This window comes from Mugil cephalus, chromosome 19 (genome assembly GCF_022458985.1).
Source record: "Mugil cephalus isolate CIBA_MC_2020 chromosome 19, CIBA_Mcephalus_1.1, whole genome shotgun sequence".
NCBI lineage: Eukaryota > Metazoa > Chordata > Actinopteri > Mugiliformes > Mugilidae > Mugil > Mugil cephalus.
In genome coordinates this window covers 7,776,333-7,804,201 of record NC_061788.1, presented here as the reverse complement: position 1 = coordinate 7,804,201, position 27,869 = coordinate 7,776,333, and the positions used below count along the sequence as shown (strand labels likewise).

At 42.1% G+C, this 27,869-nt stretch overlaps 2 protein-coding genes across 5 annotated transcripts in view; one reads left to right on the top strand and one right to left on the bottom strand.

The window, feature by feature from the left end:
* Nucleotides 1–356: 356 nt before the first annotated feature.
* Nucleotides 357–20,433, top strand: LOC124996492 (macrophage mannose receptor 1). Its single transcript, XM_047569568.1, has 50 exons — nucleotides 357–558; nucleotides 2,822–2,967; nucleotides 3,046–3,158; nucleotides 3,260–3,390; nucleotides 3,722–3,945; nucleotides 4,036–4,142; nucleotides 4,222–4,337; nucleotides 4,441–4,576; nucleotides 5,457–5,539; nucleotides 5,640–5,759; nucleotides 5,847–5,948; nucleotides 7,231–7,389; nucleotides 7,502–7,584; nucleotides 7,665–7,806; nucleotides 7,897–7,941; nucleotides 8,210–8,377; nucleotides 9,159–9,278; nucleotides 9,392–9,502; nucleotides 9,585–9,617; nucleotides 9,707–9,841; nucleotides 10,269–10,415; nucleotides 10,495–10,629; nucleotides 10,699–10,856; nucleotides 10,948–11,092; nucleotides 11,289–11,340; nucleotides 12,434–12,500; nucleotides 12,585–12,718; nucleotides 12,807–12,850; nucleotides 12,936–13,109; nucleotides 13,253–13,407; nucleotides 13,495–13,608; nucleotides 13,696–13,811; nucleotides 14,695–14,849; nucleotides 14,933–15,138; nucleotides 15,229–15,406; nucleotides 15,486–15,710; nucleotides 15,848–16,017; nucleotides 16,123–16,193; nucleotides 16,342–16,442; nucleotides 16,543–16,662; nucleotides 16,810–16,947; nucleotides 17,024–17,178; nucleotides 17,256–17,355; nucleotides 17,538–17,770; nucleotides 17,884–18,067; nucleotides 18,142–18,390; nucleotides 18,476–18,658; nucleotides 18,784–18,843; nucleotides 19,890–20,035; nucleotides 20,124–20,433. Exons 1-50 carry the CDS (start codon nucleotides 498–500, stop codon nucleotides 20,163–20,165), a joined length of 6,492 nt encoding a protein of 2,163 aa, XP_047425524.1. The 5' UTR covers nucleotides 357–497; the 3' UTR covers nucleotides 20,166–20,433.
* The window catches only part of LOC124996493 (AF4/FMR2 family member 1-like), a 23,293-nt gene continuing 15,857 nt past the window's right edge, over nucleotides 20,434–27,869 (bottom strand). Inside the window, exons 10-19 of one of the 4 annotated variants that reach the window (XM_047569569.1) lie at nucleotides 27,728–27,813; nucleotides 27,423–27,630; nucleotides 27,233–27,318; nucleotides 26,537–26,606; nucleotides 26,309–26,445; nucleotides 26,128–26,199; nucleotides 24,898–24,991; nucleotides 24,764–24,792; nucleotides 24,451–24,677; nucleotides 20,434–23,019 (exon numbers count right to left, since the gene is read on the bottom strand). In XM_047569569.1, the coding sequence (XP_047425525.1) occupies nucleotides 22,898–23,019; nucleotides 24,451–24,677; nucleotides 24,764–24,792; nucleotides 24,898–24,991; nucleotides 26,128–26,199; nucleotides 26,309–26,445; nucleotides 26,537–26,606; nucleotides 27,233–27,318; nucleotides 27,423–27,630; nucleotides 27,728–27,813 (1,131 nt within the window). In that variant the 3' untranslated portion in view covers nucleotides 20,434–22,897. The remainder of the gene's footprint in view (nucleotides 23,020–24,450; nucleotides 24,678–24,763; nucleotides 24,793–24,897; nucleotides 24,992–26,127; nucleotides 26,200–26,308; nucleotides 26,446–26,536; nucleotides 26,607–27,232; nucleotides 27,319–27,422; nucleotides 27,631–27,727; nucleotides 27,814–27,869) is intronic. The other 3 variants (XM_047569571.1, XM_047569570.1, XM_047569573.1) reach the window with 3 other exon arrangements.

The following is a 27,869-nucleotide window of genomic DNA, read 5'->3' as shown; positions in this document are numbered from 1 at the left end:
CGCAGCACTTTGATTTAAAACACAATTTCTCAACTGAAGAAAACACTCAAATAAAGGAGGAACGCACTATAATTAACCAGTCATATGTCTAAAATGTTGATTTTAATTAGTAAAGTTGTTGTTTTATTACCGGTAATTATTATTTACAGTTACTGTTATTTAATATGCAATTAAAGTTCTTCACATTCTGACTCTGACATTTCTCTGACCTGCAGTAACAAATCCACCGCATGTTTAGATGCAGAAAATGGTCAGAAGGTCAAGTGTTTGTCATCTGTGTTTTACTGCTTTCAGTCTTTGGACCCTGCATGAACGCTGAAAAGAGGCGAACGGAGGAGGAGATGCTCAGAGCATCTCAGAGCTCATCGCACACACACAAACACACTAACACACACACAGACACACACACAGTCCTGGGGGGTGAGTTTGGAGACGAACTATAAGCTACTAGGATGTTCAGAAATACACCTTGAGAGGCCAACACAGAAAAGTAAAGAATGGACAGAAGACTAACAACGCTTCTGAAGCTGCTCAGCTTTGCTGCACTTCTTGGTTGTGGTAAGTTTTTCTGGATGTATTAGTGGATTTTTGTGTCTTTTCTATTATTTGTATTGAGCACTTAGACTGGTTAAGTTATTATTCTGTTAAAAGTGTGTCAAATATGTCAAATACTTGATCTTGCTCTGCTTTTTATATTATTGGAAAAGTACAATACTTCTTCCAATCATAGAAATACAAGAGTGTAGAGGAAAATAATTAAATTACAGAGTACCGTGTAATAAACAACCCTCCACCCACTCAGGTCATTGTGACCAACACACACATTACTGGTGACTGTTTATTTATGCTGTGTATGATCTTGCACTTTTAACTTATAATATACTTTCATGAATAGTAGAAGAACATTAATGACGTGTGCTTTACGCTGTCGGTTAGAAACGGTTTGTGCCAAATGCTCAAAATAAAGAACCAAACTTTCTTGAATACAGATTAAAATTTTAATTTGTGCAGCATTATTCTTATATCAGAACAAGGCACTTCTGAAAGATGTGTACGTTCAACTAAAAAGTTTCCGACTATTTAACTCATCTTAAAATCTGTTTATTTCACCAACAGTTTTTCCATATTTTTGTATTATCCTCAAGACATGATTTGAGTGGCTGGAGATTGTGATAAATATTTAATATTCTGAAATATTTTGCGGACATCCACAGGAGTATGGGTGGAGTGTATGAATATGTGGATAGTGAAGTTGAAAACATGATGTCCTCTAATTTGATTCTGTACACGACGAGGCGTTGCTCCAGGCAGAGAGACGACTGTCAGGGGTTTAAAAGCTTCGTAATTGCTGTGTATCAGAGGTTTTGTGGTCAAAACATGTGATTCTGTGTTGTCTGCAGAGCAGTTAAGGTCAAACATTTACCCGAGGATTGATGTGAGGTGCTCAGCTTTGGGCCGACTGTCATGGGACTTTTATGATTCACAGGCTTGTGAAGCTCCACATCTGAACTTATCAGTCACATAAAGTAATCAGATTACTTTACTGTGATGGTTAGCGGTTGCTCACTCGCATATTAATATTTAAAAAATTGGTGGAGGGAAGAGGAAGCCGCTGCAGCATCAAACTTAAAGATTAAAGTTCATCGTAAAGCTGGTCCTTATATGAACAGACTTCAGCCGGGAAATATGAGTCTGCAGAAACCTGCGATCTGAGCTGAGTAAGAGACACACAAGCAGTGTGATGGCCTAAATATAGACGTATCATGCATGCTTTTGTGTGTTTTATTCAACCTTTATACACCCATTGTGTTTTCCGGTCATTCAAGACTACAACTAGTGTATAATATAGAGTTCAAACATAAACACACTCGTTTCCCACGTCCTAACAGCTCTGGTATTAAAGGTTTTTGGGGGCTCACAGCTCATTCTATGGCAGCACGATGACTAAGTGTGTTCATTCATAATGTCCCTGGTCAAATGTGACTGGGGACTTAATATTTAATTAGAAATCAACAGTAATACATATTTTATCACCTATTTTATGATGTTTTTGTGTTGGATGTTTTTACCAGCTTCAGTTTAGTTTTTATGTTATTTATGTGTTTAGTCATGTTCATGACAGGGGTTGTCCTACAACTACAAAGTAAATTGGATCTACAGGGCAAATAGAAGTTCAAAACTTGTAATTGTCACAAGAGCTGAAGCTGGCACAACATTAGGTGATAAAGTATGTGTTGTTGTGGATTTATAATCAAATGTAATGTCCCCAGTCACATTTGACCGGGAGCATTATGAGTGTTAGCCGAAGCAAACACAATAGGAGGACTAACTGTTCATCTGTAGCAGGTGTCTTCAATGTTTTTCAGAACAAGGACCCCAATCTGATGGAGACATTAAGTAGAGACCCCCTATCTACTATATGTTTTCTATATTAAACTCGGCCTAGTGCTATTTAGAAATATACATTATTATTATCATTTTGCATTCAGTATTAAGCTATCCCTTATCCCTTCACTAAAATATGTTGGATTCATGTTAATGTGCATTTAAAGAAGTTTAAGTTTGTGAAGGGAAACTAAAAAAAATACATAAAAAATGTCTAATCAACCGAAGATTTTGCGACCCCCCTTGCAGTACTTCCACAGACCCCCGAGGGGTTCACGGACCCCCTGTTGAAGACCTATGATCTAGAGAATTTGTAGAGCAGTCCAAGTTTAAGGAGCATTGCTTTTTCATGGATAACTAATGCGACGACATCAACAGCCAAAGAGGAGTTGTCGCGTTGATGACGATGGGACGTGTGCTGTCTCTAATCTTTCAGCTCGGAGCCAGTGTAAACCAGGCTGGAGGGAGTACCAAGACACATGTTACTACTTTTCAACTGACACAAAGTCGTGGCCGGAGGCCAACGCCTTTTGTCTGGAGCAGAACAGCAACCTGATGAGCATTCAGAACATTCAAGAGAGGGTGAGTCGCTCAGTTTTCTCTGACTGGGTTCATGTTGGTTTCTACATTTTTCCACAAGGTTTTTTTTTTTTTTTTTAGTTATGGGTGAGGACACAAATCGGCACGGATTCCTACTGGTTCGGCCTGAATGACCAAGTCGTAGAAGGTGTCTACGAGTGGAGCGATGGGAGTCCTTTCATAGTATACCTATCGTATGTAATACTCTCATGACTCGAATAACAGCATAGTTGTTGCGTGTCCGAAAGTATTTATTTTTTCTAGAAGTTCTTCCCGCTCACTCTTGTTGTTTCAGATTCTGGATGCTGGGCCAGCCTGATGACTATAATAATGAGGACTGTGGGGTGATATCAGGAAGTGACAGTGGACACTGGAAAGACGAAAACTGCAGCAACAAGTTTAAATACATTTGCAAGCACGTCAATGGTAAGAAAATAATAATTTTTAACTGCGCATCTTTGTTAATCCTCAATAAACCTCACATTTCTGATGTTTTGAATTCATGCAAGACCTCCCGTCAGTTCTGCAGACTCTCTGTACGGTCTTTCTAGATCATGGGAATGAGTACAAGTATTCACACTCTTTGGTTGTAGTGCAAAATAAAACCCACATCATCCATTCTACATGCAAACATTAGATTCTGCACACATGTCAAGTCCCACTTCCCCTTCGTTTCATCCGACTCCAGGCTCAGACCCGGATGTTTCATCGAAGTCATCCTCCGTCAAATAAACACATTTTCTTTCCCACGCCTCAGAAAACCCTGGTCCACACTGTGACTTAGCCAGTGGCTGGAGGCAGCATGGCTCCCAGTGCTACAAGCTTAAGGCGGACACCAGGAAGAGTTGGGCTGCAGCCCGGGCCGACTGCGTGCAGGAGGGGGGGGACCTAGTCTCCATCATGGATGTGGAAGAAAACAATTATGTGACAGGATCGCAGGATCAAACACATCTTGACACCTGGATTGGGCTTTCCACTCTGGTGAGGTGGACGTCATTAAGATTATTACTTGCTTTTAGATAACTTAAATATTAAATATGAGCGCTTGAATGTAACGCTTTGTCTCTCCAGAAATGCAACAGGATTTCATGTCAAGTCGAATCGGGGAACCCTAACTTTGCCTGGTCTGACTCTCAACCGGCGTCGTACAGAAACTGGGCCGGAGCTGCACCCACGCCGTAAGATACCGAGATACGTTTAAAACTTTCAACCTTACCCTGATGAGTCGCTGTTTTTTAAACTCGTGTTCTCTGGCAGTGACCCTGCAGGCTCGTGTGTCGCGATAATAAGAGACACATCGGACACTTTTGGAAAGTGGAGGTCCCACCAGTGCAGACACGAGCGTCCTTACATGTGTGAACGTCCTCTGAACAGTAAGCTGGATTCTCTCTGGAAACATTTCTTGCTCAAGTCGAGATATTCTTTAATGTCGTGAAATTTCAACGTTTGCCTTCTCCTCGTCCCGTTCTCCTCCAGCCATCTGCGCTTCTGGCTGGCTGAGCTTCAACGGCAGTTGTTACTGGTTCGTCAGCAACATCAACCGCTTGACGACCTGGCACGAAGCTTCCAACGCGTGTGAAGAAATGGGGGCTCACCTGCTCATTATAAACAAGTAGGGACAAGGAAAAACCCAAGCGTTTATTGTTGAAAATGACACATTGAAACTGCTACACTCTTTCCCATCTCTTTTCTCTATCTCTGGATGTAAATAGTTTTTTTTCTAGTTATGGTTGTTTCTTCTTTAAAAATCTAAAAATGAAAAGTGCACTTTGATATAAAAATTAAATAATTAAAAAGAAAAAAAAATAGAAAATGACAAAGCTACTGCTGGGTCCTGTATGGGACAGGACAGTAGCTTTTTGAACCAATCAGAGCTCTGTACACAAGTTCTGTTTGAGTAAATGCTGCATGCAACATGTAATTTTCTTCTGATTTCATTGATAAAAGTCATTATAGGATTAAACCAACACAGCTGCATTTGAATGTAGTGCAGGATGTTCATGTTTGAAAAGCATTTGATTTCACTAGTGTACCTAATGTTTTGGAAAAGGAGTGTATATGTGCTGTATAGATGTGCTGCCTGAGACATTTTACACTTAATCTTGGTGCAAAATGTGCTGAGCGCAAATATAGAACATGCTAAGCTGAGATGGTGAATACAGCATAAACATTATAACCACCAACATGTTAGCTGTTAGCATTTCAGGCGGAATTTATATTTTTTAAGCTAATCGACTCTCAACTACATGGAAAAAAAAAATATTTATGAATAAAGTTATAAAATTAAGTGCAAACTGGATATAGAAAATATTTTATTGTTGGCATTTTAATGAGAAATAGGTGGTGAGTTTTTAGGAAAATAACTGTATTTTCCAAACTGTTAAACTAAGTGTTAATTAAGTGTTAAGTGTCATTAAGTGTCTCAGTCAGAATTGTGTAGTCCTTAAGGTAGTCTTCTTATCTGTTGTGTTTGTCTTGTTCCTCCTGCACAGTCAAGAAGAGCAGTTTTTCATAAACGGGAAGCTCCCCGACTTCCATCAAGTGGACATCCCCGACATCTGGATCGGTTTATCAGGTCCTCACCGATGCTCATCATGACACAACTGAAATGCGTCTCGTTATGTGAAGTAAGCCTGACTCTTCCCCTGATTTCTCCGGTTTATTTCCGTTTCCAGACATGTACAAGGACGGGGATTTCAAATGGGTGGATAAAACCACGACCAAGTACTCAAACTATGGTCCTGGTTGGCCCAGAAACACCCAAGGCAGCTGGGACTGTGGACAGATCTTCACCGGTAAGACCTGCTCCCTTCCACTCTGGACATGAGACTAAACTGCTCGTGTGTTTTCAGTAATTATCCAGCGTTTATGCTCTCGTCCAGGCAACTACGAGGGCAAATGGGAAACAACCAACTGCTTCAAGAGCCTGGGCTACGTTTGTGAAATGACCGGTGGACAGAACCCGAAGCCTCCTTCTCCTCCTGGTCAGTCAGACGTCATGTTCCCTCCTCTCACATTTGGGCATCGATAAGATTTTATTGATACCGATGCCATTATCGATTCTGCTTATCGATCCGATTCTTTATCGATGCCCTTATCAATTCCTTCTGAGAATTTTTGGTTTAGAAAAGCGGTGGTTTTGTGTGAACAACAGCAATTTTATTGAGTTTCTAAACAAAAAAGAGCTTGTGTAAGAAAACAAATAGGAAACTGGCCACTGGATCCTCACTGGCACTGCTCTGCTGAAACTCATGGGAGAGACAAAAAGTGAGAAAAAAATAAAAAACCTAAATAATTGGAACTACAAATGAACTAATCCACAAGGGAAATTACTTTGTTGCCGTAACTTCGTTGCACATAAAAGTAAACAACACAAAAAACACAAGAAAGATAAAATGAGATCAAATTAAAGAAAAATAAAAGTAAACAATGTAATCAAAAAATGTACAGAATTAGCATTAGGCTTATATACAAGTTGGAAAAAACAGTGTCCGAGGTGTTCGGCCGTTTGACCAGTTGCATAGCAACAGTGGCATCGTGTCAAATGGCGTCTCCTTGTACTCATACGTTTTTTTTTTAATTGTATTTTTTATTATTATTATTATTATTATTGTATTTTCAGCCCTACTCTTTTATCCGAGCTTTTGTAAGTTTGTTTGTTTGTTTGTTTTTAAGTGTATGTTCCTTAAGTTTGGTTTGGCTGTGTGAGTCTCTGAAGTGGGCAGAGCCTGCGGTCGCCATGTTGAATGCACATTACTCCACCCACACTCAGATCCTCCAAATATGGGCATGGGGGACAGATTGGGGTGGAGCTAAATCAGCCTAGACGTTAAAACCCGCCCATCCATCATGCAGAATTTTAAATCATGTTTAATGTTGTTTAAGGCATGTTTAATAATGCTGTACAGTTGGGATTTTTACCACTGGGGTTAACAAGGGGATTTGCTCCTTTTTGGAGCCAGCCTCTAGTGGCCACTCGATGAATTGCAGTTTTTCGCACTTCCCGCATGGGCTTCATCGCTCAGGTTGCTGCCTGGCTTCGATGTAAAGATTCTTCTTCTTTTGTTTTTATGGCAAGAACTTTAAGATGCATTGCCGTCTGGACTGGGACGTAGACATTCAGCTTGAAAAGAATCGATAAGCATGAAGGCTAATGATATTGATGAATTGAACCAGTTGGAACTGATTCTTGATGCCCATCCCTCCTCTCGTATTATGTAGTCGCAGATTTGTTATTTGTTTTTGTTTTTTTTGTTTTTTTTTCAGACTCCCACTGTGATCCTGGATATTTGCTGTACGGGAACTTCTGCTATCATTTTGAGTCGGAGAACGTGAAAAACTGGCACGACGCCGAGGCTCGCTGTAAAAATGAGCAGGGTCACCTGGTCAGCGTGCACTCACAGGAAGAGCTGAGCTTCCTGACCGGTGAGCAGCACAAACGTTAACATTAAAATACACGACTGTGAATAGATGGCTTCAAAATTTAAGTTCCTTTCTGGTGCTGAGATATTGTGCGTATTGTCTTTGTTTTGTGCAGCTCACATGCCGGGGGAAGGCTGGATGGGTTTGAACGACATCAACGCAGAGGGCCAGTTTGTGTACACCGATGGAACACCAGCGGTGAGTGTGGAAGCGACTTATCGTGCAGAAATGCTGCTACAGAGATCTCACTCTGTACTGCCCTTCTCTTTGGATCCCAGGACCTCGTCCAGTGGGCTACGGGCCAGCCAGACAACTTTGAGGACGAGGACTGCGTGCTCATCTATGGAATGAATCACGACCAACCTGGGAAAATGAGTGACGCCGTCTGCTCCACCACAAAGGACTATATCTGCAAAAAAGGTGCGATCCGCTCATCAGCTACACTAGCATCATTTTTTCTTCATAGTCCTGCTGGTTTACTCACACTCTGTCTGTCTTGTCTCCTCATAGCCAAGGGACAAGGACCCCCGCCTCAGCCTCCAACGTCTGGACCAGGTCGACTCATTTAATTAAACATCCGTGACATTTAAGACCTAATGAACCAAAATAATAGATATAGGATACATAACCACTGTGCTGCATGACATGTTTGTTCCCTGAACACAGTTACATAGAGTACACAAACATCATTATGAAACCTATAAATAGGTTTTTCAAAAGAGTAGATCTTGGTTAGTTCATCTCTCCGTTCCTTAAAACCTTTGTGTCATCCACCTCATCTATTTCCCAGTGGTCTAATGCACCGTTTAACTCTTTGTTACAGGATGGAACGACAAATGTGGCTCTTGGACGGCGGATCCTTTCAACGACTACTGCTACCTGTTTAACTTCCTGTCCACGAGGACGTGGGCGGAGGCCCGGGCCGACTGTGTCAACCAGGGAGGAGACCTCATTAGCATCACCGACCCCTATGAACAGGCCTTCGCACAGGGTTTGTCTTCACACCTTTACTTCTGCCACTTTTTTACTGCTTGTTTATTCCATCAAGGTCTTAAGTTTGACCCTGTACGTCTTTTGTTTTAGACAGGATTTTATTCACACGTTACACAGTCTGTCAGGCTTTAATTTAATGTTTATGCAGCTTAGGTCCCAAAAACGTCCTTCCCGTGAAGTATTACATTTAATTATGTTTTCATTTAATTATCTGATTTTTTTTAGCATTTAAACTTTTATTACTTTTCAGTCCATGGCTGATCTAAAGCTGCACTAACACTAGTCCCTTTTACTGCGCGGTGTCATTTTACCACCTGCCACTGGTGGGCGCCAAAGAGTTTCTGTTTAAATACATAACATGCATAATGTTTTTAATTAGAACCAGAACCAGAACACTTTATTAATCCTTCGAGAAAATCGTTTTGTTGCAGTTGCTCCCTTAAAGTGAGAACTGTGAGATTAAAAGCAAATAGAATATGTAAGATGCATAAAAACTAAATATTGCACAAGTATTCACAATATGCAAAGGATGCAAACCAGGAGGAGTCTTAAAGTCTGATGGCCACAGGCAGGAATGACCTCCTCTTGTGTTCTCTGGTCAGTTTTGGTTAAATAAGTCTAATAATTATTCTTTTAAGTAACTGGGTGTCCAGGTGTTTTCTAGGACGCAGTGACATCACCGTTACTGCAAGCAGATTAATCCCCGAATGTTTTTCTGCCGCTTGTGCCTCTCTTCTTCGTAAGCTTGACTCCACTTTTGCTTTGTCGCTTCCTCTCAGGTTTGATCCAGCAGAGTCCCACTGGGATCTCCATGTGGACGGGCGGCCACGACTCCATCACCGACAGCGGCTGGGAGTGGACGGACGGCTCTCCTTTCAGATACGTCCGCTGGAATACAGGTTAATCATTTAATTATTTAATGCCAAATATGCTGCGTCATTTCTCACAATTCTCAAGATTCGTGTCGTATGAGGGGGAAAAAAGAAAATAATGGTTTTGTGCGTCAACTCAGGTGACCCGGACAACCTCTACGGCGAAGACTGCCTGTCCATACTTATCAACAACGGCTACTGGACTGACGAAAACTGCCAGAACAAAAGAGGATACATCTGCAAGAGGAGAGGTGAGAAACGCAGCTTGAATTGTCACCTTCAAAATGAGAATGAAGACAATACTTAGTGTTGATCAATGTCTTCCTCTTTCAGGAAACACACCTAAGCCTCCTCCACCTCATGATGGTAATGATTACACCTTTAATTATTTATGTAGAAATAACATTAAAACAAACGCATTCACCGTCGCCGTGTTTTTTTATTTTATTTTTCAGGTTTCATGACGGCGCTGGTGTGCCAGGACTCGAGCGCCGTCCTCCATTGTCCACAGGAAAGTGTAATTAACATCCAGTCTGTCTTCTACGGACGGAGGAGTCAGGACATCTGTCCACATCTGGGTGATTCAGGAGGTGCGGCAACATTAGTAACTATGATCACAGAGGATTTACAAAACTGATATACACCAATCAGGCATAACATTATGACCACTGATGGGTAAATGACATCGACCATCTCGTGACAGTTTAACTTTTGGACCTGGCTGTTACTTAGACATGTACCACCAAATTCTCTAGATCCCAAACTGATCAAGTATCTGTGTGAGGATCTACAGAGGCCCCTCCCCTCGACCCATAGGACCCAAAGACTCCCACATCCGGTAACATCCTGCTACCAGACACCACAAGACAACCTCAGAAGGTCCATGTCCATTCTCTGATGAACTGTTTTGGAAACACAAGGGAGACCTAAATTACACTAGGAAGGTGGTCATAATGTTGCGCCTGATCAGTGTACATGTATGAAGTTTTTAACCATCTTTTTGTCACGGTTCTCTAGGCAGCTGCACCGTATCAGGCCTTCTTCCTAAATATAGAAAGATGTGCGACAACCGTCCTTTCTGCTTCGCGTACGCTCACGTGGATCAGGACCCCTGTCCCACCGTTTCCAAGTACCTTGAGATCGTCTACAGCTGCGAGCAGAAAGGTGAGCTCTTCCTCTTTGTTTATCCTCTGTGCAATCACAGATTTATTTTGCTTATTTATTCAGCGCTTTGTTCCTGCAGTGTGTCTACAAGGCCTGGGTTTGGAGAACGAGACCATCCCCGACAGCCAGCTCTCTGCCTCCTCCTCCCTCGGTTCCTTCACTGCCAGCCAAGGTCGTCTGAATGGAAATTCCTGCTGGATGCCTTCGGGAAACCGTATGTACACGTAAAATAAAAGTTACCCTTTTTTGAAATCTGAAATCTTAATATTTATTCGTCTTCCAGCTACTTCGAGCTGGTTCCAGGTGAATTTGGGCGAGATCAGAAAAGTCACCGGGATCGTGATCCAGGGTTGTCCTCAGAACGACAACTGGGTCACCAAATTTAAACTCCAGCACAGTAAGAATGGAGCAACCTGGACGAACTACGAGGCCGATGGAGGGGTGAGTGAGCCTTCATGGTTCATAGCTCAACACGGGACGGATTCTCTTCATTTAAATGATTTAAATATTATCAATAATCTGTATGATGCAGGTTTTCCCAGGCGCAATAGACAGAGACACCCCTGACACTCAGCTGCTGGGAACGCCCGTGTCGGCTCGGTTCATCCGCGTCCTTCCCATGGAGTTCAGCGGCCAAGCAGGCCTTCGCTTAGAAGTCTTAGGATGCACACCTGACTGTAAGGAAAGCATTATACACATTTCTGCACCATTCAAAAGCGTGGACACACCTTCTTATTCAGACCAAATCCAATAACAGACCAAAACAAACCGATAATCAATACATTACCAAAATAAATGCATACTTTTGACTGGTAATGAATATCCAGATATATTACAAATGCTGTTGATCATTAATAACAACTGTTTCAACAGATGCAGTAACGTGCGCCACCAAGCCCAGCTTCAACTTCACTGATAAAATGACGTGAGTTGTACTTCTGTTCTATGGAGTGAGATCGCTGACAATAAGATGCATGATTCTAATCATTCGTAATGTTAAACACAAAACTCAGCTGTTTGCAATAGAGGGTATGCATCGACGTCACTGCCGCCTGGGGCCACGCGCCCCCTGAGTGGTAAAGACACAGTGAAATGTATCAGTAAATACAGCGAGACCGGGAAAAATGTGGACTATCAGATCAAATTAAGGGCAATTGGACTCGACAGTGATTCATAGGAACTAGTATGAATTTGGAAAAGTGGATTAGCCTCAGTTTCAGTTAGTTTAAGTTAGTTTTAGGCCATGTCAGTTATGATAAATGTAGCTAAATAAAAGATGCTAACGCTAAGAGCTTTACTGAGAAGTAACGTTAGCCATACAAAACTGTAGCGTCCGACCAGATGTTAAAAGGACGACAAGGAGCGATCACAAATATTCTATTTATTATTTTATTGTTATTTATAGTTGGAACTCAAATAGTAACTGTCGGCTGTAACTACGCCAAAACAACAACATCCACAAACTCATCTGACAGCCCTCCAGAATGAAACATAAAGTATGATTTCATCAAAAAAAAAAAAAAATACAGCATGAATTAATATTATCTGACACAAAATGTGAAACACAACACCAGGTTTCTGTGCCTGGATTCCAGTTGTTTCCTCAAAATGCAGCGATCCATTTACTTCTTCTAAATATCTGTAAAAATATATCTCCAGTTGGCTTTCAAATCTGTTGGTACAGTCAATCGCACAACAGCTCTTCACCATTTTTTACATTTATTTTTGCAGTTTAGACACCGTTAAAGCCTATGATTCAAACTAATGCAGCTAATCTTCAAGCTCAACTGTCACTCAGTAACTGTAACCATGGAGACTTCGCTTGCTGTGACGTCATGTGCACACCCTCTATACGCTGAGAAATTGTTTGGGTTAGGACTGTTTTTATGTGAGCATGAATCTAAAAGCTATGAGTGCCAAGTCTTGTGGACACAACTCTAATTTCTACGAAGTCTTCGCTGTGAACACAGATTCAAGTTTCCTTCATTAATCACAACTTTCTGCTGCGACTCTTTTAGCGTCCACTGTCCGGCAAACTGCGCCCGTGAGGATTACACGGTGTTTGGCACCACAGTGTATCGCGGGGTACGTCGCCGCAACGTCTAATCTGTGTCACAAACGAAGAAGAATATGTAAATGTAGCGTTTTCGCCTCCGTCTTCCTAAACAGGACTCAAACATCTGTGCAGCAGCCATCCACGCTGGAGTCGTGCTAAACGAGAACGGAGGAGACTGCACCTTGTTGAAAACCAAAGGACCGGACTCCTACATCGCCTCCACCCGGAACGGAATCACATCCAGAGAGTAAGTTTAGCTTTTTTTTCTTAGCATAATCTACTTTTCTTGTTTCTTCAATAGTTCAGAGACTGCTCACTGATTTAAATTTCTCTAGGTTTAACGGAAACTACGACGTGTCTTACACTTTTGCTGATGGAGGTGAGTTCAGATGCACTAATGTCGCCTCTTTCCCGTCCTGCGTCATTCTTTCGTTCCTGTTCACAATGGCTGCTCTTTCTTGCAGAGTTGAGGTGTTCAGGACTTGACTGGTACGAGTTTGGGGATTTCTGCTACAAACCTTTTCAAAACAAGAAGACGTGGCACGACGCTCAGAACACCTGCAAGGATCTTGGCGCCAACCTGGCGTCCATCCTGTCGGTGCAGGAGCAGAGCTGGGTGGAGAGCTACCTGTACATGGGTATGAAGTCAGATTTGTAGATGGTTTAAAGATGGAGACGGAACCGTGTAGTGGTTTAAATGTCAGCTCTGGACAATGTTACATGACTGCATTGGTGTATTTATTGAACGGAAAAACTCCCCCCCCATTGCGTCCATTTACAGCCACCGACAATGTGTGGACTGGTTTGAATGACCTGCTCATCCCTGGTTGGTTCACCTGGTCTGATGAACACTTGGCGACCTTCACCTACTGGGCTCCAGGGCAACCAAACAACCACGAAGGGTTCAGCGAGAACTGTGTGGAGATGTCATACCAGGTGAGAGACATTGAAAGCATCACAAGTAAATAAAGAAATAAATGTTTTAACGTAGAGATGATAAGACGAACGTTCTGTTTGTTCCAGTCGGGTCGATGGAACGACCAGTCCTGCTCAGAGCTAAACACCTACATATGCAAAACGCCCAAAGCACACTACCCAGTTCCTTCTGTGAAGCCCACCGTGTACGGATGTCCTGAGGTAGCACATTATACTTAACAATATCACCATGCTGATGGTTTATTGAGGACGACGGTGAATTCAGCGATGCTCTCTGTTCTGTGCCAGGGATGGAGTGCGTACGGCTACTCCTGCTACTGGATGGAGGAGGCCACCATGACCTGGTCTGACGCTAAAGACTTCTGCACAGCCAAGGACGGCTTCTTGCTGCACATCGGAGACGTGTGAGTCACATCAGTGCGGTTTACAGATATGTGCCTGAGTTAACAGGTAGTGGAGAATTGGTTGGGTGGGTCTCGACGTCTGACACGACCCCCGTGTCCATATTTGTGGGCGGAGTAAAACTCATCCAACATGGCGACTGTGGGCTTTGTCCACTTCAGGCTTCGTTTTCAAGGTTCAGAATCCAGTGGGTGACGTCATGACGGATTAGTCCACAGTACATATTTACAATGTGCTAGAGACGCTGTGGACACGTGCAGCCCATACATTGCCCCTTCCACACTAGCAGAGTGCGTGCAGCTGGACCTGTTTATTTAGTATGCATAAGAACTTTTAATATTCTCTGACAAATGTTTGTAAATGTTTTTGGTTAAATTGAGACATTTGTTGTCACATTTTTATCGTGTAATCAGAGGGAGAAAAAAAGCAGTATCGGCTCCAAATATCCCCTCGAAGAAATCGGTAGCAGGTATCTGCCCAAAAAAATCCACATCGGTTGATCTCTAGTACGATTATCAAAACAATTACAGAGCGCCTCAGTTTCTTCAGTATTTACTCCCCAGACTCATTATGAAGATTTTTATCCTCCTCCTTTCTTACCGGTAATTCACATACACTATGAGTCCTACATCATGTTTTCAAGGAATACCTCATATTTGTCCCCTTAGACTTCAAATCCTTCCTTAGTCATAGTGCGTGGGCTCTAATGCTCCTTCTTTGCTTCAGTTTTTGTTGGTATTATTTCCCTGGCTGTCACCGCACTGCGCCACATATCTGAAAACTACTGAATGGATTCGAGCTCCGTTGATATCATAAAACGCTCTGTTGTTGTCATTTCTGTGCAGATTTCTAGCAACCTCTCTCGTGTCTGTTGTCTCTCCGCAGCTACGAGCAGTCGCACTTTACCGTGGCGCTGGCAGGAAAGACCGGCATGTGGTGGATTGGCTTGCGTGCGCGCGGCGGGACGAGCGGCGGCGTGGACTACGTCTGGGACAACGGCTCGCCCCTCACCTTCACTCACTGGGACAGAAACCAGCCAGGTACCGACCTAACGCTAGCTCGAGCCGGAGAGGAATGACGCGTCCACGTCAACGTCAAAAAACTATGTCCCGTTTGTCTCCAGATAACACTGATGGCACGTGTGTGGCCATGACAACGGGTCAGGTTGGCGGTTTCTGGGATGACAAGCAGTGCTCGGAGAAATTCGCCTTCTTCTGCGAAAAGCACAGGCCGGACATCAGCCCGCCCACCCAGCCTCCCACTCCGCCACCTTCCCAGGGCTGTGCTAACGGCTGGACGGCCCTGCCTCACTTCAGGCACTGCTACAGGGTAACGACGGCGCCGAAAAATAAAAAAAAACAGAGCCACGATCGATTGTCTCTTGGAGTTTCTTGTTGATTTCCTACTGATTTATTGCAGCTCTTCCACAACGTGGACTGGTCCATGAAGAAGAGCTGGCAAACGGCGCACCAGGACTGTGTGGCCAGAGGGGCTAACCTGGTCAGCATCCACAGCCAGGAGGAGGAGGAGTTTCTGTCCCTGTACACCAAGGGCACCAGCAAGTGGATCGGCCTCAAGCACAACCCTACGGAAGGAGGTGGGTGTTAACGCGTGGAGGCTGAGCGGAGCCCAAACACACACACGACACAATCCAAATCACTTCTTCCGTCCGTTAGGATACTCCTGGAGCGACGGCACGCCCGTGTCCCACACCAACTGGGGTCCCGGCGAGCCCAACAACCACGACGACCGCGAGGACTGCGTGGAGATGGTGAGCAACTTCAACGGGACCTTCTCCTGGTGGAACGACCTCAACTGCGACGCTCATCAGGACTGGATATGCATGATCGCCAAAGGGAAGAACCCCGTCGAGCCACCGGAGCCTCCATCTCCTGTCCCAGGTAGGGGGGGGGGGTTTGTTAAACAATACCGAGCATTCATTTAAGGGTGAAGGAAAGCTAGTGGCTACATACTAGCCTTTTTTTTCCAGTGACGAGGAGAGAACTCTCCATTTCATAAAATACGTGTTCTTTTCCAGCTCCTGAGTGTGGCTCCAACCCCGGCTGGAGGAAGAACAACGACATCTGCTACTACTACAACGACACCGACATCGTGGACTTCCACACGGCGCAGAGGCGCTGCTACGCCGAGAAGGCCAGACTCGTCTCCATCCTCGACAAAAACGAACAGGCCTACGTTAACAGCATGGTATGTCTGGTTTTCTTCGTTTCTTAGAGCTGATTTACTGTGGAAAAATGATTAAATTAAACACATAATATTTATATTTTTATGATGTTTCACCGTGATTTCCAGGTGGGAACAGGGGAGGTCGCTGCAGCCTGGATTGGAATGAGGGTGTTGGGCATCGCAAGTGAACAATACATGTATGTGTGATGTATTTCTGAGCTGCTCAATAGACAAGAAATTTTTAGAAAAATGCAAACTAAGCTAAAATTAAAGTCAGTCATATTAACTAACTTGCAGTAAATTTTGCACGTATCCAGTGTGACGGTTTGTGTTTCACCTGCTCAGATGGGTCGACCACTCCCCTGTGACCTACACCCACTGGGGTTCGGGCGAGCCCAACAACGCCAACGGGGAGGAACAGTGCGTTCAGATGCACAGACTTCAAGGTACCGCGGAAACACTCGTCTGACAATTAAAGGGTGCACGTTACACCTGGCGGCCTCCCCAGCGCTGATGTGTGTGCGTTACAAACTCTGCCTTGTTCAGGTGGATGGAACGATGCCAACTGCGGTCGGCCCGAAGCGGGATACGTCTGCAAGAAGTTCCCCGGAGATGACCACACCCCTGCTCCACCCACACAGCCCTGGGAGGGAAACTGCCCTGAAGGTGACAGACACTTTGGATATAAAAAATATTAAGTGTGATTAATTGCATGGTTTTTCATGCATTGATCCATTTTAATCGTAAGATATTTCTGCCTCTTATCATTTAAATATAGCAATTTATTTACCTCCCTTCTCTCTTTTCTTGCAGGTTGGATGCGTTTTAAGGACAAGTGCTTCATGTTCAAAGGGAAGAAGGACGATATCAAAGCCAACTGGTCTTACGCTCGGAGCTGGTGCAGAGATCAGGGAGGAGACCTGGCCGTTATCGATAACCAGTATGAGAATGGTAAGCCCAGAGAGTTTCCCAGTTCAGGGAGGTTGCTCGCTTTATTCTGATCCTCCTCCTCCTCCTCCTCCTCCAGACTTTGTGACCAGTTACCTGAAGGACCTGGAGCACCCAACGTGGATCGGCCTCACGGATCTGTTGGTGGAGAACCAGTACGCCTGGAGCGACGGGGTCAGCCCGGTGCTGTACACCAACTGGAACGACAAGGAGCCCAACAACGCGGGAGGAACGGTGAGGACACTTCACTCAGAAACTCTGTAGTTTGGGTGAATGTTGTGAAGTTTTTAATGTTCTCGGTTTGTCAACAGGAACACTGCGTGGCCTTGACTCACAGCATCGTGTCGAGCGGGAAATGGAACGATGACGCCTGTCACAAGGAGCAAAGCTTCGTCTGCTCCAGGATGAAATGTCAGTCGACCCTCCGGTGGTGATTCTTTCTGATCGAATACAAATAAATAAATATACTAGTGATGTTCAATAGCACAGATTTTCTTTCCGATACGCTACTGACTAAAAACTTGCATCTTAATTCTGACACCACGCTCTCCTCTTCTGACTTGATGACTCTTCTCCGACTCCTTTCGCATCAGCAAGTAGCATCGACCCTCCCCAAACACACAACCCCTGCCCGGACGGCTACGCCTCCTGGTACCAGAACTGCTACAAGCTGGTGGAGGAGGCGGCCACCTGGGACGCCGCTCAGGCAGCCTGCCAGGGGGAGGGCGGGAACCTGGTCAGCATCGACATGAGCTACGACCAAGCCTTTGTCGCCGGCGTGGTCCTGCAGGGAAAAGCTGACGCGTGGATCGGACTCAAGCGTAAGGTACAAGAAGAAACAACAAGAAGACTTTCCAGTCTCTGACAGTCCTACTTTAGATATCAGTCTGCCTGTGATGGAGCGGGGTTTTAACTTGTTACTTTCGTCTGGTCTTGCAGGAAGACGGCTTCTACGGGTGGACAGACGGCTGGCCGGTGTTTTTCACACAGTGGGGACCGGGAGAGCCCTCCAACATCGAGAATGAGGGCTGCGTTAGCATGCACGCCTCCAGATTTTTCCACGGGACCTGGAACGACACCAAGTGTGACCTGTCTAAACCCTTCATCTGCAAGATATCCTCAGGTAGAAATAACTACTAAAAAAAACAAATACATTTGAAGCTTTTTAGACAGTGTATGACTTACGTCCTCTTTCAGAGAAACCGCCACCGACTCCCGCCCCTGAAGACGGGAAGTGTTTGCCGTTCGCGGTCCCCTACGGCCGCTACTGCTACTACGTGTACAACGGCCAGCAGGGCTTCTCCTGGCCCGAGGCCCGGCACTACTGCCAGTCGGGCAACTCGGAGCTGGTCTCCATTCACAGCAGAGCGGAGCTGGAGTTCATCAGGAACCTCAACTACACCAAATATCACCACGTCTGGATCGGCCTCACGCGCGACAACAACTGTGAGTTTGTACCTTTGAAAGCAGCTTAGAGGAAAGAGCGAGGATCGCACCTTCACGTTAGAAGCTTACGTGTTTGGCTTTCCAGTCGGCTGGGGGTGGACAGATCAGACGCCCGTGGAGTTTCTCAACTGGGCCCCCGGAGAACCCAACACGGCCTTTCACCCCGGACAGGCGGGCGAGGAGAAATGTGTGGAGATGTACCAGGACGGACGGTGGAACGACAACAACTGTCTGGAGAAGAGAGGGTTCGCTTGCCGCCACCGCAAATGTAAGGGTCATCGCGATTAGTCTTCAGATGGTGGAGGACGTTTCTGCAGCTTTGATTTTATTTATTTATTTATTTTTTAAAAAAAAACTTGATTAACAGGTTCTCTGTGTGCTTATGTCTTTCAGTTTTCGCAACAGATGAAGACAAAAATCCAATTTTTCCAACTGATGATCCAGGCATCAGCCGTAAGTGCCAAATACGACATTTCCTTAGAATATAGTGGGTTAGCTTCAGGCCTGATGACGACAATATGATTTTACAGGTCAGTTGTAAAATCAGCACATTTGATTAAAATTTTTTTAATCGAGATCATGAGTTCGGCTGCCACGACGCCATTTAAAATGCGGACTCTGCTGCATATCTAACCAGTAGTCAGCCAACCACCAGGGGGCGCATGCACGGTTCAGGCTAAATAACAAGCGAGTGCACGTTGGAGCAGCAGCCTCAAGTTACCTGGTGGACTACTGAGAGCAAGTTACCATGGCGAGAAACGTGATACAAGAACAAGTTATATGCAAAGAGTGCAGCAGAGTAACACAAGTAATATGTTCAATCATCTAAAAAAAAAAAAAAAAAAAAAAAATATCGCACTCCAACGTACGAGGAAAGCATGAAGGCCAAAGCTAACGATCCACATCCGTGTCCATCAGCATCCAACACAACCATTTGTGTAAATTTTAGTTTTCATTATTAATTCTAATTTAAAGTTTCATTTTGCACTGAAAACTTTAAACATTGTTTGTTTAAAAGTAGTAAAATAAAAATACAGATGTTTTCCCTAAAATGATGAATAATCGTGATTATCATTTTGGCCGTAATCGTGCAGCTCTACTAGATGTTCCCCGGCACTTTTAAGAAGTATCTCTGCAGCGAAGCCGAAGAACATGTGGTCACCTGTCTCCAAATGATAAATCATTTTCACTAGACGAATAAAACTATAGAATCTCTTTAATGTGTTCATTTGTTGATCCTACTGTCACACTCTTTTATTTAAGTATTTTTTACTGAATTAATCTAATTCCCATCAGCTAAACTTAGAAAAGGTTTGCACACTAAATGTAACATTATACCATCACTGTACACTCTCACCTAACCGGACCTTCTTGTATTTTATTCCAGCTTTGGCGGCTAATTTTCCAACTCGACTATTAAGACGACTACACTCGACTGGTGTTACGTTAGTTTAAATAAATAAAGTTTGATGCTCCATGTTCTCTCCGTGTCTGCACAGATGGAAACGGAGCTGTAGTCGGCGCCGTCATCGGAGCCGTCGTGTTCATCTGCTTGATCCTCGTAGCGCTCTTCTACGTGTTCAAAGTGCGCGGATACAAACTGAGCAGCCTGAGCTTTCCGACGAGATCCAGTAAAATCGATGTGGTGAGTATCGTTGTGTAACGGCTGGATAAAGAGAGACGTGGTTGTTGATAGGTTCGTGTGGATGTAAATATTCATTCCTCTGTTGCAGCCTGCTTTCAACAACCCCAACTTTGGAGAATCGGACTCATAAATCACCAGGCTTTGTACAGAACATCAACGTGGACGCTTTTTTCTTTTTTTTTTAAACAAATAATTGTAGCTTAAAAGTCTCTGGAGTTTTGCATTTGTTATCGAGGTCATTTAAAATGGTGGCGTAGTATTGAGGTGTTTCTAATTTTGTGTCTCATTTACAAACATGAAAATATAGGGCAAACTAATATACGTGACACAACTAAATTCATCTTCTACTGTGTAAATCTTTTCTTTGGGATAAATAAAAAAAAGTAAATGACAGTAAATAAGTTTCCAGTGTTTATTCATGTCTGTACACGGCAACACATTTTTATTTTTTTTTTGCATATTTCAAATGAACTGAGAAAAAAAAAAAAGTCTCTTCAAAGCCATTTTGAACATAAAGCCACAAATTCAGATCAGAACACAGATGAAGATATTTATGAATGCCAGATATTACAGTTAGAAACTTTTTTTTTTTTTGTAATATATAGCAGCCTGTTGGCGATGGATATGTAAAAAATAATCCCAAATTCCATGGCACCAGTGTGCTCGCTCCGTACTTAAAAAAATATCATTTACGTGAGAAAATAAAGTCAGGAACACTCTGTGATCCTCGTTAAGCCCTTTTATGTATCATGTAATTGCACTGACACACCAACTGAATTAACAGGTGAAAACTTCCATTTAAACACGCCACTAGTCTGAAACGCCCCTCAAAAAGACTTTTCTTTCTTTCTTTCTGCGTCACGATTTCATGTATAAATAAGAACTTGTGATAGCCAACAATTCAATCTCCATCAAAAACAGTAAATTAGAGTAAATGCTGGTCTCGGGAACTTGGTCTCCTGTACAATGACGAAATTAAATACGAAATACTCAGAAGGGCATTCTTTAGGAAGCTATACTTTGGCCATTTACTCAACTACTCCCGCAGATTTAGTTGTGCGAAACACGTGCAAGAATTCAGATTAATAGTGCAAAGGAAAGCGGCAGCGGCCTCCGCTATACTTGAAAGGTAAATCAAACGTGACAAACATGGCTAATATGAACCACAACGTCCACCACTCTATGGAAGGAAAGACCCACTTTTGTTTTTTGCTCGTCTAAAGACACACTCTCTGGCTAAAAAATAATTGTTGTATTCTACATACACTGCTCTCTGTAGATGTTCCTTGTGTTCAGTTGGTGCTGGAGGGACAAAATCCACAGTCCTCATTTGGTGTAAATATATTTTAGTTTAGGTCTTCGCTCATCTCATCGTTTTAATGCAAAATGTCCTTCTAGTATTCGGTTTTTCTTACGCAATCTATATCAGAGTGAGACGATACTAATACAAGGTCAGATCTGCATGTTGGGCACATTTTCAGAAAAAGGAGCCGAACTCTTACTGCAAGAAACAAACAAAAAAAAAGCTAAAGGAGGCTAATTAGCAACGTGTGTTAGCCAGCTACGTCCAACTTATTTACATAATGAGATCGGATCAAGTGCATTTACACCTGCTATTAAAATGTAAAAATGTAAAGACCACTTACAGACCTAAATAAGGATTTTTTATTTTTTTTTTTTAGAAAAATTTTCAGAATGAATGTAATTTTTGGAAGACAGCAGCCGATAAAGCACTGTGGATTTGGTGCCTCAAACATTTTAGTGAGGATCAATTCACGGCTCGTATCGAGTGGAGAGGAATAGCTACCAGATAAAAACCGTTTTCACACCGTGTAGTTTCTGCTTTGAAAGAAGGCACAGCTACATCACCTCAGCCATCACCCGTCAGTCACTCCAAAACTAACCTGAGACACTTTGTCTTCACAGAGTCTGAGAATGTTTAAACTGTACAGATATGTCCCCTGAATTTACATTTTCTTTTTAAAAAAAGAAGAAGAAAAAAACTTGTACTACTCTGCCTCTCGTCTTTATTCATAATTGATCATTTGAACCTGTCCCCGTTCATCATGATTTGTCTCTGGAAGAACTGGAAGAACTGAAAGTTACAGATTCCAACACAGGAGAAGCTAAAATTAATAAATTAAATCATGATTTTAATATCACCATCTGGCACTTTACTGACGTTAGCCAATTTAGCACATTTAGCTCATCCCCCCACAGAGTCGAGATAAGACTAAGTAGTAATGTTATAATACTTCAGCCGTGTGTGACATGAACGCCTGAACTCTCACGTCAGTGAATGAGTAGAAAATATACAGAATAAAGTGACCTGTCAGACTGAAATAGGGAGAGCTCGATTTTTTTTTTTTTTTTTTTTTTTTTTTAAATTAAATAAAACACTGTACAGTCTAAACATGATCCAAGTGCTGCTCGTTTACATAATTCCTGCCTAATCAAAGGTCTCAATAGTTACAACAGAAGATGTGATAATAATAAGAATAATAAATAAGATCTGGATCACAAACACATGACTGAATCATGAAGCCGCCAAATAGCACTGGTGGTATATTTCTAATATTCCATGTGCCTCCGTTCATTATATGGATTGTTTGCCCCGATTTGAGAATTACTCCATGACGCCTTGTGATAAACAGCGAGACGTGGAGGGATAACACCGCACGGCCATGTTTTTTTTAAAGTACCAAGGAGAAACTGAAGAAATTCAACACGTCTGAATCTACCTTATTGATGACGTGTCTGCGGAAAATACAGAAAAGGTGGAGAGCCTGAGGGACAGTAGTTCAGCTTGGGGACCGGGGGGTTTTTGAAGTGAAGAAGAGGCAGCATGAAGGGTTTCCAGTATCATACTTTTTGGCTGTCGAGCCTCAGCCAGTGAACGCCTTGTCTCGTGTAGCGGACCATGCAGCTCATAGTGGAAGTTAGGCTCAGTGGGCCCATGACGGTGTCCAGCTCTGCTAACATACCTGAAGCAAACAGAAATGTTAGTTAGTTATGCTGTTAGATAGAGATGGGTGGTACACCGGTTCATACCAATTTTCTTTTTTCGTATTGATATGAATTTGTGATATACCGGAATATTTGATTACACAGCGTAAGGAACATTGCGCCATGAGACACTGTTTCAGACTGGACCATTTTCAATGTAGCGCTTGGGACCAGACCTCCCCCATTTCTGAGGACAGTCCCCGTTTTGGATGAACCGTCCCCCGGCTAAAGCTGTCCCCGAAAGTGTCCCCAATTTTAGCTTTTTATGAATGAGAAAAAAATAAATAATAATAATGTTGCACGCAGACTACAGTTATTACGGTAGCCAGTCGCACTGCTATTAGTTTAAATATGTTTAACCCACTTTTGTCCTCATAAGGACAGAAGTGTCCTTTTCCACTTTATTAATTTATTTTTATTTATTAATTTTTTTGTAACTTAATGGTAGTTCAGAATTAGGCCAGGTATGTGTATGAGGAATTTGACTCCAGTCACTTTGCTCAGTGGTACAAGAAAAATAAAAACGCTTAAACACTTAAATAAGCATAAAAATAAAAATAGAAAAACTGTACAACATAAATAAGACTTTCAGAATAAAATACTAATATATACAGTCAATTTGAACTTGAATTTGAAGTTATGCTTTTTGCCATCATGTTGTAAATAAAAATCAATGTCGCAACTAATCATTCACATGTCCAAGGCGATTATTGAAAATGATTGAAAATATTCCAATTTTTTCTGTGTTTTTTCAATAAAAAAAAAAAAAAAAAAAAAGATTTCAATGACAAACAAAGGGTTAAAGGTCAGAAAATAATCAGACTTTTGGTGTTTGTGATTAGTATTGAAGTGGATTAAAAGATTTATGTAGAAAAAAATATTAATATATGCAATTTTTAGGGCGTTTCTGAAGACGACGCTTTTGTGCCTTAATGGTAATAACGTAAGTTTTTGTAAATTTTGTAAAAAAAAAAAAAAAAAGTCAAAATCAGTGTTGCTACTGACCAGTGACATGTCCAATGATCTGATATTCCCCCCAAGAAAAATCCACTTTCAATTTAAAATATTCCAATTTTTGTGTTGTTTTTTTCCAAAGAATTTGTTATGTCAATGGCATATAAACCAAACTTTTGGTATTTATGATTAGTACTGAAGTGGATTAAAAGATTTTCGAAAAAAAAAAAAAAAAAAAAAAGATAAAAATAACATATGCTATTTTTAGGGCGTTTTCGAAGAGGACACGTTTGTCCTTTAATAGTAACAATTTTAAAATCAGGTATGAGTGTTAAATAGGAATAAATATGTCAAAATAAAGGAAATCGTTTCTTCTACTCTTTTGGTCATAATGCCCAGCCGTACTATTAGAGCTGCTTCTGCCTTCATTTTCCAGCATTTCTGTTGCTTCTTACCGCTGCCTCTCCGTGCCAGCTCCTCAGCCTGCTCCCAGATGTCGTGAGCGCTCAAGAATAACGTGGTGATGTTGACGTAGGTGAAAGCCACTTGTTCGACAGCCTGAGGGATTGCGACAGTGGCCGGGGCCGGTCCGATGCCGCTGCCGCTGTGGTTGGAGCCGGGGCCTGAGCTGACGGACGCGCTGGCCGGAGACAGCATTCTGGGGGACGGGTTGTCTCCGACTCTAAAGGAGACCGGTAAAAATGAGAGGACTTGGTAATGTGCTACAGTTGTGAGAGATGAGTGCAGTGTGAAAGGTAGATGACTTACTTCGATGAACAGACGGGACTGTGTGTTGTCTGAGGTTTGAGAGAAAACTTCAATTAGCAAAACAGATCTGACTGTTTACATGGGTTTACCAGTTAGTGACCACTGCTGGTGATGGTTACACCTTAAATACTTACATTAAAGTGATCAGACAGGAGCTTTGAATACTTCAGTGCAGTTTTGTGTTTGTGGTGAAACATGGCCATCTGCAGGAGAGACTGGCACTTCAAACTACAAGACACAAATAAATGTTAATTTACACAACGGATTAGAGAAACAAAAGAAGAGGTGGTAGTGAAAGGCTCATGATATTCTGTAAAGTTATTCTGCCTGTTACCCTCAGACTTCAGTTTAATTTACCACCGTACTACTAATTATTAAGGACAAAAATATCAACTTCCAAAAAACAGCTATAAAAGCTTAACTCATTAATATTTTTAACTTTTTTTTCTGCATGAATCTCTTAAACTATTTCAGACCTTTACAAAACTACCAAAAAAAAAAAAAAAAAATCAATAATTGAGGATTTTAACCTTTTAAATGCCAGTTTGATTACTTAACGTCACTGTAAAGTAAAATAAATTAAAAAAAGAAATATTAATAATAGTTATTTTTCATAATACTAATGTTGGGTGGCCAGGGACATTTTTTAGATATGACAAAGATTACCTAAAATATCGACTTGCATTTAAAATTTAAAGATTTAAAATTGACCCACATTTTTTAATCTCACAACCAGGACAAAATATAATCATTCATTTTCAATATTAGGGTTTGATTTTTGACAAGAATTTGTCATTTTAAGAGTTCAACACTAAAATCTGACATTTCCCCTTTATAGTGCCTATCCATATGCATTTATTTAGATTTTTATTTTTTTTATTTTATTTCAAACTTTGTGTAAAGACTTTGTTACAAAAAGAAAAAAATAGTACCACAAGCATGAATGCAGCCAAAATGACCATGTGAGGAGGAAAACAAAACTGGCCCTAATGATACATGAGGGTTAAATGGAGTCATTCATGAAACAGCTTTATCATGTGGTAACATGCGCCACATGATAAAGGAGGAGACATGTCTTAACTACATGTTTTCTTATTTGAATTAAAATAAAAGTTACCTCTATATGTGCATTTATTAAAGCATGAAAAATCTAAATAGATTGAAAGTCCAGTGTTCTCAACTGGACATAAAAATAAATAATAAAGTGCTGCTCTAGTGCAACAATTAACAATTAAATGTCTAATATTTCAACATATTTTCAATGTACTGCATACTACATCTCTCTAAGATACATAAATGACATGAAAGGGGATCAAACACTGTAAAAAAAATAAAATAAAATAAAAATCTTTATCCACACTTACCATAAAGCTAAAAAGTCCTTTTCTGGGGGTGGAGCAGATGGATCCGTTGTGTTTTTAAGTTTCAGTACAAACCTGTGAGAGGGAAATACAGCGATCAAACTCAGACTTCTGATATATAAACCAAAAAACTTTAATGTTGTAGCTCGAAAGGCAAACAATCCACGATAAAGTAGCTTCTTACTTGAGGAGTTCCACCGTTTCTGCAAACATGGTGTAGGACGACATTGAAATCTGTGGATCTTTTTCCATGGCGATGCCACTCTCAACGAAGAACATCGCCGCATCCAGGTAATTGAAAGCTTTACTGAGCTTATCCGACTACAGAGAGGTGGTGGGGAGGGAACAAACGCAGATGGGTTATTAGTTACTTCTACTTGCTTGTGCAGACTCCAGGACAAGCGAGACTTACCTCTGCATCGGCTTTGTGCTTCAGTCTCTTGGCCTCTTTTATGTAATGCTTCACTGGATACTGCCTGCAGTTGAAAGAGGAAATGCTAGAAGAGCAATGGACATATCCAGTATATAACAAAGGACAACACTATATAAAAGAGCTCTGTTCTGTGGCATTTTCTAAAGAAAAACAGAGACCGTTGCAGAGACCAACTACTACAGATCATCTGCACGACTCAGTAATAAAACAAACCATTTTCTTAATTATTTTTTTGATTAGCTTTTGCAAAAGAAATGGGAAAGAACATTTATTTTTGTTTTTTGGCTTCATTTCTCAAAGAGGAAGAAAAACACTATCATCATTTTAAATTTAACTTTTACAGGAGCACATTTTGTTGCTAATCTGACCTCCTTTGATTTAACCTTTGACCTTGCTGTGGTATTTGTGTCCTCCAGAATCACAGGTTACAGGTTAATTATAGGCAGGTGAAGGAAAAGATGATATTTAAATCTTTTAGAAGGCAACAAAATGCTTATTTTCTGTCTGGTTTTACGTCAGAAGATCTGTCTTAACGTGTCGGCAGCTAAAACATTAAGCATTTTTTCATATTTTAAATATGTGGCTGGAGTTTCTAGCTTACGTGAAAAAACATCTGGGGAATAAAATCCAGAGCGCAGCCTTTTAGCTTAACATTTAGACAACATTCATCCTTACCTGTCCTCCAGTGGGAGCAGAGGCCTGTTGGTGGTCGTGGGCTGTGATGATGACGTGACAGCAGCGCTGCTCTTTGAGTGTTTCTGCTGGGATCGCCAGGCAGATCATTTTTGAATGGTTCTGGTTATTATTTCGTCATAATTCAATAACATCTGCCTGTGCAGGTAAGAGAAAGAAAGCAGACGGGTACCTTTTCATGGCGCGGATGCTCTGCGTGTTTTCCACCACTCCTCTTGTGCTTGTGGGAGTCTTTGCTCTTCGCTGCCTCCTTATTGGACCCCTGTGTCTTCCCTGAACAGCCTTGTTGTAACTTCGAGTCTTTAGTTTGATCTTTGGCGGCTGCAGGATTTTTCTTGGCCTTCTTTTGTTGCGGGGCCTCTGCTGGATTGCTGGAACTTCTGTAGGCGACGAGATGAGAGAGGATATGAGGTCAGACCGACCCTGCTTTAAATTATTAAATCTTAAACAAGATTGTCCTTGATTTAGGCGACCTACTCCAGTTTCATAGAAACATGAGTTGACGAGGTATTCTTTTCCAGTTTCTGTTTCTTTCTGGGAAGAGTTTTATTGTCTGCTTCAACCTAGAAGAGGACAGACGACACATTAGAATTAGAATTTGACTTTCTTAAAGTTAAAT

What these genes read in the sequence shown, in the direction of transcription:
- LOC124996492 (XM_047569568.1), top strand. Translation starts at nt 498, where the DNA reads ATGGACAGAAGACTAACAACGCTTCTGAAGCTGCTCAGCTTTGCTGCA. An exon ending in ATACGTCCGCTGGAATACAG is followed by an intron (nt 9,279 to 9,391) that starts GTTAATCATTTA and finishes GCGTCAACTCAG; the next exon opens with GTGACCCGGACAACCTCTAC. An exon ending in CTGGATGCCTTCGGGAAACC is followed by an intron (nt 10,630 to 10,698) that starts GTATGTACACGT and finishes TTCGTCTTCCAG; the next exon opens with CTACTTCGAGCTGGTTCCAG.